The 11,089-nt window shown below is 37.3% G+C and overlaps 1 protein-coding gene across 3 annotated transcripts; it reads left to right on the top strand.

Annotated features, from left to right (window-relative positions):
• The first annotated feature begins 328 nt into the window (after window positions 1-328).
• Window positions 329-7,863, top strand: LOC147000038 (vomeronasal type-2 receptor 116-like). 3 transcript variants are annotated; one of them, XM_085834320.1, is made up of 5 exons: window positions 329-534; window positions 1,816-2,098; window positions 2,547-3,350; window positions 5,548-5,671; window positions 6,834-7,863. In XM_085834320.1, exons 1-5 carry the CDS (start codon window positions 329-331, stop codon window positions 7,736-7,738), a joined length of 2,322 nt encoding a protein of 773 aa, XP_085690446.1. In that variant the 3' UTR covers window positions 7,739-7,863. The 3 variants fall into 3 exon arrangements, with proteins under 3 accessions (XP_085690446.1, XP_085690448.1, XP_085690447.1); XM_085834322.1 differs by lacking the exon at window positions 5,548-5,671 and having other exon boundaries at window positions 6,834-6,851; XM_085834321.1 differs by lacking the exon at window positions 5,548-5,671 and having other exon boundaries at window positions 6,831-6,851.
• Window positions 7,864-11,089: the final 3,226 nt, after the last annotated feature.

Below are 11,089 nucleotides of genomic sequence, written 5' to 3'. Positions count from 1 at the left end.
ATGCAGGAGAAGATTGTCCTTGGGATTTACTCTATGCACATGAATGCAGTCATGGCCCCTGAGGGTAGAAAACATGATCTCAAAACATGTTTTCAAAAATATGTTGATGAAAAATTTTCAGACCTCAGATGTAGAGCCTGAAGCCAGAATTTTCCCTATGTATCTAGGGAGCCTGACATAGGAGGAATGGAAAGGAACTGTGAATATAATAAGTGAATCTCCAAACAGCAGTAGCCTTAAAACAGACACATAGGTGTAACTGTGTGTGTGATGTCTTTCTACATCAGAAACGGATTTCACAACAGCTCCATCTTAGATCCTAACGGACATGAAGAAGTTCTGTGCTTCCTCTATTTCATTTTTGTTTCTGAAGTTTTCTCTCATCTTGTGCTGGTTGACTGAACTCAGTTGCTTTTGGAGGATAAAGAATAGTGAAGATAATGATGGAGATTTGCAAAGGGAATGTCATTTTTACATTTGGTTACATGATGAACCTATTGAAGGTATTTTTTACAATTCAGATTTAAATTTTCGGTAAGTCATTAACTTTATTTCCTTTGTCAATGTCATTAGTTTGACATATTTATCTGTATACACAAACTGTGGGTTCTGTTCTCTTCCTCACCATGTAACTTTAAGGACCCCTGAAAACAAATTATTATATCAATCACTATTTTAATACTTTGAAATGTGTCACCATTTAGTAGAGTTTTAGTGCAATTTTACACTCCATTTTACAATGATGGACAATGTGAAGGTGTGGATTCTCTCTATTGAGTCTTTGTTGATAATAAATTGGAAGATATCTTTTCACTTGCCTTGAATTCACAATTCCCTCCTTTGTCTAGTACTCAATATGAAGAGACTGCATCACTGCCTATATTCAATTGTCTGCCAATGCCTCATTATGATCATGCATCTAAATGCTTTCATAAAAGTGTTACCTAATTCTGGTTTCCAACAGATAAACATGCATTGTTTCATAGAAATATGTGTGTATGTGTTGGTCTACTACTATACCTGGTTAAATGTATAACATTACTTATATACTTGTGAATATACATATACTTTGCTTTATGAAAAAGTCTTTAAATGAGCCTCTTTCTGCAATTCTGAATTTGATACTGAATGTGGAAAAAGAATGCTAGTCTCATATTCTGTTACCAGAATAATCTTTTTATCCAATTACACAAATGCACAAGCACAGACTGGGCTTATTATCACTATCAGATACAAGGTTAATATCTCTATTAATTACACATAAATTTTAACATTATTTATAGTTAATATTTATTCACATTTCCTTTCCACTCATCCTATGTCATGTGCCCTGGATACATAGGTTAAAATTCTGGCCTTAATCTCTACATCTGGGGTCTGACAAGATAAATCTAGGAGAATCATAGTACTTCTTGTGGAAAAGAACCTGTTGTTAATGTGGGTATTAGGTCTGAGGTCCAAAGAGTGAGATGTTATCATTTATGGCTGCAGATTGATTGTTGAAACTTTTTTTTACAAATTAGAAATAGTAAGAACACACTAAAAGGTAACATTAACTTGATGTGTACAACACCCTAAAAAATAATATTCTGGTCATATGGCATATTGTGTCATTGTGTATATATATATCTTGAAATGGATAAAAAATTAAATAAAATTACCTTAAAATAATTAGTCTAGCCGGGCGGTGGTGGCTCACGCCTTTAATCTCCGCTCTTGGGAGGCAGATTTAGCATATCTCATATTACAAATCTTACAGTATTTGAAATTTAATATTTCAAACATCTCCCTTATCATCACTATGACTTCTTTTAGAATTGCAGCAAGTGAATATGAGCTTCTTCTGGTAATGTTTTTTGCTACTGATGAGATCAACAAGAATCCTTATCTTTTACCCAACATGACTTGGATGTTCTCCATCATTGGAGGAAACTGTCATGATTTATTGAGAAGTCTGGATCAAGAATATACACAAATCAAAGGACATATGAATTTTGTTAATTATTTCTGTTATGTAGATGATTCATGTGCCATAGGTCTTACAGGACCATCATGGAAAACATCCTTAAAACTGGCAATGCATTCTTCAATGCCACTGGTAAGTATTTGTGACACTGAATGTGTTAAGAATAGTAAGTTACATTAACAGGTGCCTACAAGAAAACTTGGACAGAATGCATTTGTGAATGTCCTGCTATAAACACACACACAATATATATATATATATATATATTATTATAATATATATATATATATATTATTATATATACATATATATATATATATATATATATATATATATATATGAATTAAATAATCAGTTAATAGATGTACTGTGCAAACAGGTAAAACTGAGTTCTAGGAATTTCAGACTTGTCAGGAATAGTCTAGAATCTAATAGGAATCATACATGACATGTATAGTATAATCTTACTGTTCTTAACAGGAGTTCTGGAAGGTGAGTAGCATTACTTGTATGTGAGTCCAAGCATCCTAATAATCATATTCCTCACTGGAAGTTTCATCCCCTCTTCTACATCCTTTAGGTTTTCTTTGGACCATTTAATCCTAACCTACGCGACCATGACCGGCTGCCCCATGTCCATCAGGTAGCCACCAAGGACACACATTTATCACATGGCATGGTCTCCTTGATGTTTCATTTTAGATGGACTTGGATAGGACTGGTCATCTCAGATGATGATCAGGGTATTCAGTTTCTCTCAGATTTAAGAGAAGAGAGCCAAAGGCATGGGATCTGTTTAGCTTTTGTTAATATGATCCCAGAAAACAGGCAGAAATACATGACAAGGTCTACAATATATGATAAACAAATTATGACATCTTCAGCAAAGGTTGTTATCATTTATGGTGAAATGAACTCTACTCTAGAAGTCAGCTTTAGAAGATGGGAAGAGTTAGGTGCTCAGAGAATCTGGATCACAACCTCACAATGGGATGTCATCACAAATCAAAAAGAATTCACATTTAATCTCTTCCATGGAACTATCACTTTTGCACACCACAAAGTTGAGATTCCTAAATTTAGGAACTTTATGCAAACAATGAAAACAGTCAAATACCTAAAAGATATTTCTCATACTATACTGGAATGGAATTATTTTAATTGTTCAATCTCCAAGAACAGCATTAAAATGCATCATATTATGTTCAACAACACATTGGAATGGACAGTACTGCACAGCTATGATATGGCCATGAGTGATGAAGGTTACAATCTGTATAATGCTGTTTATGCTGCGGCCCACACCTACCATGAACACATTCTTCAACAAGTAGAGTCTCAGAAAAAGGCAGAACACAAAAGACATTTCACTGCTTGTCAGCAGGTAAAGACTTACATTTCATTATGCTTAGATATATCAATGTGATCTTTTAAATGGAACCAGAGAAACAACTGTACATTTGTTAGAGATTATTCTCTCAGTGCAATGATTTCTATACTCCAAAAGTCCCTAATGATTCTTTTACATGGATGAATATCATGAAGAAAGATAATATTTAATAGGGGGCATTACATTTATATGAATATCAGTTAGTTTTGTGAAAAGGTGTCTCAGCATTTCACCAAATGATTTCAAAATTAAAAGAGGAACCAAGAGTTTTATCATAAAAGTCTTAAGTGATGACAAGACTGAATATTTTTCTAAAATATAGTGTCTCAAAAATTGATACATGGGCTGTGGTTAATAGTTATTCATTTAAATTAACAATTTACAAAAACATAAATGATTAAGACTTCCCATTTTCTTAAGTTTATGTTCATTTTATATGTGTACACTGTATGTTCATAAAATCCAACATTTTTATTTTCACAATTTTCAGTCATTCAGACTTCCCCTTCATTCTCACATACAGGGCTACATTTTTAAAAATTATTTTTGACAAACATGTTCACACAGGCACACACACACACACACACACACACAAACACACCATGTTACTTGCTATCTGATAATCATTTTTTCAGGAACATTTTACCATCAAATATTAATATGAAGCATATAAATTTTCAATTATCAATTGTGTATACTGTTTTTTACTACACAGGTTTATTTCAATATAGCTGTCTTTTCTGACAATCATTAAGAAAACAGCGAAAATTCTCAACTTGGCATTATCTTTATTGATATGCATATGTAAGCATGAATATCTTCTAGGTGTCTTCCTTGATGAAAACCAGGGTATTTATGAACCCTGTTGGAGAACTGGTGAACATGAAGAATAGGGAAAATCAGTGTACAGAGTATGATATTTTCATCATTTGGAGTTTTCCACAAGGCCTTGGATTAAAAGTGAAAATAGGAAGCTATATACCTTGTTTTCCAAAGAGTCAACAACTTCATATATCTGATGATTTGGAATGGGCCATGGGAGGAACATCAGTGGGTATACCATAATTTTTATTTTTCAGGATATATATATATTTTTAAATATGAGATTCTGTGTTTAAGACCAATTGCTACTCTTTCAAAAGATCATTCTCAGTTAAAATCTTCAAAATTTGATAACTCTTAGCTTCATGTTAATCTGGGCATAGAGCGATTAATGTCCTCTGGATTTCATGTTCAATAGCACCCATATGCCAATTCAACCACAATACATGAATAAATTTGATAAATTTATAATATAGCATATATTTACATATAATTAATTAAAATTTTGTAACTATATATGACCCATGCAATTTTCTGATTCTGTGTGAACTAATGTATAGCCTACTTAACTATAGCATGTATTCATTAACTTAATTGCTTCTCCAGATTCAAGGTTTTTTTTTTTATTTATATATTTTGGATTGAAAAAACTTATTTACATTTTAAATGTTATCCAACATCCTGTTTTCCCCTCCTTTGTGGAGGATTGCATTATCTGGCATCAGTAGGAGGGGAGTCCTTTAGTCCTGTGAAGACTTCATGCCCCAGCACAGGGAATGCTTGGGTGGTGAGGCAGGAGTGGGTGGGTGGGGGAGCTCCCTCATAGACACATGGGAGAAAGGGGAAGGGATAGTGTGTTCAAGTTCTTTTACACTTAGGAAAACTTTGTTAAATTTATGGGAGTCTTACCTAACTTATTTTGGTCATAGTCATCAAACTACTCTTCTTAGATTTACCCATTTCCCCTAACTTTTCCCCCTATACAGCTCACTATTCTTTTTTTACTTTTTAATATTTTTGTAATTTATAAATCATGAGAGAAAAGCAGGTGTCACATAAACGTTCTTTTGGATTGATCAGTTTAGGAAGAAAAAAATTTAAATTGCTACAACCTGAATGTTACATATATAATATTACAGGATATAGTAAATATTGTGTGACATTCGGTGCATTGCAGGAAAATATAAAATAATAATGTGCCTGATAACTTTAAATAATACAGAAGAATAAGTAATATCAGAGGAATATGTATAATCATATCTGTTAGTGTCCCATGTATCAATCTATGGGTCATTATTCATTTGACAAATATGTGATCTATACACACTCACTCACACGCATATTATATAATATTTATTCACTTCCTCAGGTTCCATCCTCTGTGTGTAGTGTTGCCTGTACTGCAGGGTTCAGGAAAATTCATCAGAAAGAAACAGCAGACTGCTGCTTTGATTGTGTTCAATGCCCAGAAAATGAGGTTTCCAATGAAACAGGTACATGCTTGCATGCAGGAGAAAAATTGTTGAATTTGAATACCTGTATTTCCAAACTAGGAATACAATATGGCCTAAATGCAAACTGAAGACCTAAAATCTCCATGTTTCAGAACTTAATCAGTTAAATAATACCCACTTCGTTTGGACCCAGCAAATAATTTACAATATCTTCTTCAAGCAAGGTTTTTTCTCACAATATGATGGTTACTGGTTGTATATTATATAGAAAATCTTTAGGGGGACATACCTGTGTAACAATTTTTAAAGAAACATTTTAGGCATAATCTATTAACAGGTTTATTTTTCTTTGATTCGTTGTACAGGTAAACTTGACTAGCTGATCAGTCCATAATCTTTCCTTCCATCACACAGCTTAGTCCCTGACAAAGACTGGATGCTCAGGGTAACACTTGTTGTTTAATGGAATATATTTTAAGAACTTAGATGGCTTAATTGATTAATAATTTCCTGTTAAAGAGTTAGAACAAGAGTGAAGTTTTGAAGAATGCAGCAACAGATGGGATACTGCTTATTGTCAATCACTCCCTCTCTAAGTAAAGAGGGATGAATATGGACAACCATAGCCTTTATGACATGGAGCTTGGAGTGTGTATTTGTGAAGAAAGAGATTGTAAAACAATTAGAGGTACATGTATATGTATATGAGGCATATTAATTCAAGAAAGAAAATATTCCTTTATGCAAATGGTACTTGTATGAGTAATTGTATGTTCTGGTTCCTAGGTATGTATACAGACAAAGGGCATACCCACAAAGAAAACAAAATACATGATGCACTTCATCAAGTGGTATCAACAAAGATGTCTGCATACTTCCCGTGTCTGTGAATAGTGCATTTATGTTTGGAGGAATTAAATAATCTGAAATAATAATAATAATTATTATTATTAGTCATCATATTTTGTTTTTATTTAATAATTATTTTTTTCTGTTCTACTTCATATGATGGTGTTTTGTTCAATCACAAACATAGGTTAATAAAGAGCAATCTTAAGTTCGTGGTTCTACAGCAGAAAGGAATGGAATAGATGCTCAACAACAAATTATTTATTGATATATCCTATGAATAACACAAATATAAAATTATTACCTATGTAATTATGATATTTTATACGGGTTTATTTTCATTTGCCAGCAGATATGGAACAGTGTGTGAAGTGTCCAGATGATAAGTATGCCAACATAGAGCAAACCTACTGCCTCTCAAGAGCTGTATCGTTTCTGGCTTTTGAAGATCCATTGGGGATGGCTCTAGGCTGCATGGCACTGTCCTTCTCGGCCATCACAATTCTAGTCCTCGTCACATTTGTGAAGTACAAGGATACTCCCATTGTGAAGGCCAATAACCGCATTCTCAGCTACGTCCTGCTCATCTCTCTAGTCTTCTGCTTTCCCTGCTACCTGCTCTTCATTGGACATCCCAATCAGGTTACCTGCATCTTGCAGCAGACCACATTTGGAGTATTTTTCACTGTGTCTGTTTCTACAGTGTTGGCCAAAACATTAACTGTGGTCATGGCTTTCAAGCTCACTACTCCAGGAAGAAGAATGAGAGGGATGTTGGTATCAGGGGCTCCTAAATTGTTCATTCCCATTTGTACCCTAATCCAACTTGTTCTCTGTGGAATCTGGTTGGTAACATCTCCTCCCTTTATTGACAGAGATATACAATCTGAACATGGGAAGATTGTCATTCTTTGCAATAAAGGCTCTGTCATTGCCTTCCACGTTGTCCTGGGATATTTGGGCTCCTTGGCTCTCGGGAGCTTCACTTTGGCTTTCTTGGCTAGGAACCTTCCTGACACATTCAATGAAGCCAAGTTCCTAACTTTCAGCATGCTGGTGTTCTGCAGTGTCTGGATCACCTTCCTCCCTGTCTACCACAGCACCAATGGGAGGGTCATGGTGGTTGTGGAGGTTTTCTCCATCTTGGCTTCTAGTGCAGCGTTGCTAATGTGTATCTTTGTCCCAAAGTGTTATGTTATTTTAATTAGACCAGATTCAAAATTTATACTGAACCGCAAAGGTAAATTGCTTTATTGAAACTTTCATGGTATGAAAATGTTAGATGATATTCAACTTATCTTACTCTTCATCTCAACAAAAGTAGTATTTCATCATATAAAAAAATGTTAGTAATATACCGATGTGTACTTACAAACAGGACTGTAAACATGAATATGCTGAGAACTGGGAATCTCAATTGAGGAATGGGTACCATCATTCTGACCTGTGGTTGTGTGTTTAAGCCATGTACTTAATTAATGATTAATATGAGGTTACCTTACTGTCTGTGAACAGTGCCACATCTAGCCATACTGTCCTTGAGTTACAAGAAAGGACACTGCATACAACATGGACTTGAAGCCGGTATTCAATATTATTCCACTTGCTTTCATGGAGTTCTTGCATCCAAATTCATTCCTTGACTTCATTCAATGTACTATGACAAAGTTAGATAAATAAATAAACCATTTTCTCACATATTTACTTTGGTCTTGGTGCAAGTCGACAGGAAGTGCCTCTATTTTGAACAGGAAGTGCGTCCCAGGTGTTCATGGGAGATGTAGTTAGTGTGTGTGTTTGTCCTAGACCCGCTCTCTATTGCCACCTGGTGGCTATATAGTGTGACTGCAAACCAACAGGAAGTGCCTCCATGTTGGAAATGAAGTTGGGTCCAGGTACTCATGGGAGATGTAGTGTGAATAGGTCCTAGAGCCAATCTTTCTTGCCACCCAGTAGTGAAAAATGCCACTACTTCCCTGGTTCTTTGGCTCAAGGGGACGAATCTGGGCCCTGAGCACAGGTCAGAGTTTTGGGAAAGCGGTGTGGCCAGGCCGCCTGAGTTCCCAGGCAGGCTGCGTCACAGATCCGTGCCCCCTGCTCCCATTGTACCTGTAGAAGTGCAGGAACAGAGGCTCTTTCTGTCTCTCTGTCTCTCTGTCTCTCTCTGTCTCTCTGTCTCTCTGTCTCTCTGTCTCTCTGTCTCTGTCTCTGTCTCTCTCTCTCTCTCTCTCTCTCTCTCTCTCTCTCTCTCTGCTTGTCATCTCTAAGTCTCTCTCTACTCCTCCCTTCCACCTGGGGCTGCCTGCCATTGGTCTGCCAGCGAGAGACTCAACCAGGCTTCCATAAGTTCTGCAGCCCCCTGGTTCCGGTTCTCCCTTCTCCTTCCTTTTCCCTTGTCACTGGGGACCAAACCAGAGTCCGTGTCAGACAGAGAGGCCCCAGTCTGTCTGTCCCGGTTCTCCCTTCTCTCCCTTCTCCCTTCTTCCAGAACCAGGCTGCCTGGCCTTTACCGTTGCTCATGCAGCTCATGTCTCTGTGTCTGTCTGTCCCCCTGGTTCCCGTCTCCCTTCTCATCAGGGACCAAGCCCGAGTCCATGTCAGACCGAGAGGCACCATCCCTGCTTCCTTGTGTCTCGCTGTCCCTGGATCTGTCTGTTTGTCTCCAAGCTCCCTACTTTCCTTATGAGGCGGCCTGCCTGGCCTTGGCCTAGGCCATGGCCCTTGCAGCTCAGTCTTTCTCTGTGCCCCCCCATGTCTCCCTCCATTCTCTGTCTCATGGCGACAAATCAGGGACCCGAGTCCCAGCCCATGTTCCAGGCGAGCAGTGTCGCTTCGTCAGTGACATCCCGGGGCCAGCGGCAGCTCAGATCCTTGTCCCCTGCTCCTGTCCTACCTGTAGAACTGCAGCAACAGAGCCTCTCTCTGTCTCTCTGTCTCTCTGTCTCTGTCTCGCCGTCCTCTTTTCCAGGGCCCAGGCTGAGAGACATCTGCCTGGCCCATGCTTCCTCCCTGCCTCCCTCGGCTGTCTCTGTCTCTATCATCAAGATAGATAAACCCTTAGCCAGACTCACTAGAGGGCACAGGGAGAGCATCCTAATTAACAAAGTCAAAACTGAAAAGGGAGACATAAAAACAGATCCTGAAGAAATCCAAAACACCATCAGATCCTTCTACAAAAAGGCTAAACTCAACAAAACTGGGAAACCTGGATGAAATGGACAAATTTGAAGACAGATCCCAGGTACCAAAGTTAAATCAAGATCAGTTTAATGATCTAAACAGTCCCATATCCCCTAAAGATATAGAAAGAGTCATTAATAGTCTCCCAACCAAAAAAAGCATAGGACCAGATGGGTTTAGTGCAGAGTTCTATCAGACCTTCAAGAAGATCTAATTCCAGTTCTCCAGAAACTATTCCACAAAATAGAAACAGAAGGTACTCTACCCAACTCATTCTATGAAGCCACAATTACTCTGTTACGTAAACCACAGAAAGATACAACAAAGATAGAGAACTTCAGACCAATTTCCCTTATTGATGCAAAAATACTCAATAAAATTCTCCTTTACCGAATCCAAGAACACATCAAAACAATCATCCATCCTGACCAAGTAAGTTTCATCCCAGGGATGCAGGGATGGTTCAGTATTATGGAAATCCATCAACTTCGTTCACAATATAAACAAACTCAAAGACAAAAACCACATGATCATCTCATTTTATGCTGAGAAAGCATTTGACAAAATCCAACACCCATTCATAATAAAAGTCTTGGAAAGATCAGAAATTTGAGGCCCATACATAAACATGATAGAACAACCTACAGCAAACCAGTAGCCAACATAAAAATTATGGTGAGGAGCTGGAAGCAATCCCACAAAAGTCATGGACTAGACAAGGCTGTCCACTTTCTCCATACCTATTCATCATAGTATTTGAATTCCTAACCAGAGCAGTTTGACAACAAAAGGAGATCAAGGGGATACAAATTTGAAAGGAAGATGTCAAAATATCACATTTTGCAGATGATATGATAGTATATATAAGTGACCCTAAAAATTCCACCAAAGAGTATCAGCTTCAGTGAAGTAGCTGGATATAAAATTAACTCAAACATGTCAATGGCCTTTCTCTACACAAAGGATAAGGAGTCTGAGAAATAAATTAGGGAAACAACACCATTCACAATAGTCACAAATAATATAAAATACCTTGGTGTGACTTTAACTAAGGAAGTGAAAGATCTGTATGATAAGAACTTCAAATCTCTGAAGAAAGAAGTTAAAAAAGATCTCAGAAGATGAAAACATCTCCCATGGCAGAGAAGCACCTGAAAAAATGTTCAACATCCTTAATCATCAGGGAAATGCAAATCAAAACAACCCTGAGATTCCACCTCACACCAGTCAGAATGGCTAAGATCAAAAATTCAGGTGACAGCAGATGCTGGCGAGGATGTGGAGAAAGAGGAACACTCCTTCATTGTTGTTGGGATGGCAAGCTGGTGCAACCACTCTGGAAATCAGTCTGGTGATATCTCAGAAAATTGGAAAGTGTACAACCGGTGGATCCCACAATACCGCTCCTGGGCATATATCCAGAAGATG

This window comes from Mus caroli, unplaced genomic scaffold (genome assembly GCF_978045245.1).
Source record: "Mus caroli unplaced genomic scaffold, Mus_caroli_1 scaffold_22, whole genome shotgun sequence".
Classification (NCBI taxonomy): domain Eukaryota; kingdom Metazoa; phylum Chordata; class Mammalia; order Rodentia; family Muridae; genus Mus; species Mus caroli.
The sequence above is the reverse complement of the archived record's forward strand: the minus strand, read 5'-3'. Positions and strand labels throughout refer to the sequence as shown.

Coding starts and splice junctions, on each gene's coding strand:
- LOC147000038 (XM_085834320.1), top strand. CDS start 329: ATGAAGAAGTTCTGTGCTTCCTCTATTTCATTTTTGTTTCTGAAGTTT. Junction 2,099..2,546: donor TGCATTCTTCAATGCCACTG/GTAAGTATTTGT, acceptor TACATCCTTTAG/GTTTTCTTTGGACCATTTAA. Junction 3,351..5,547: donor ATTTCACTGCTTGTCAGCAG/GTAAAGACTTAC, acceptor TCACTTCCTCAG/GTTCCATCCTCTGTGTGTAG.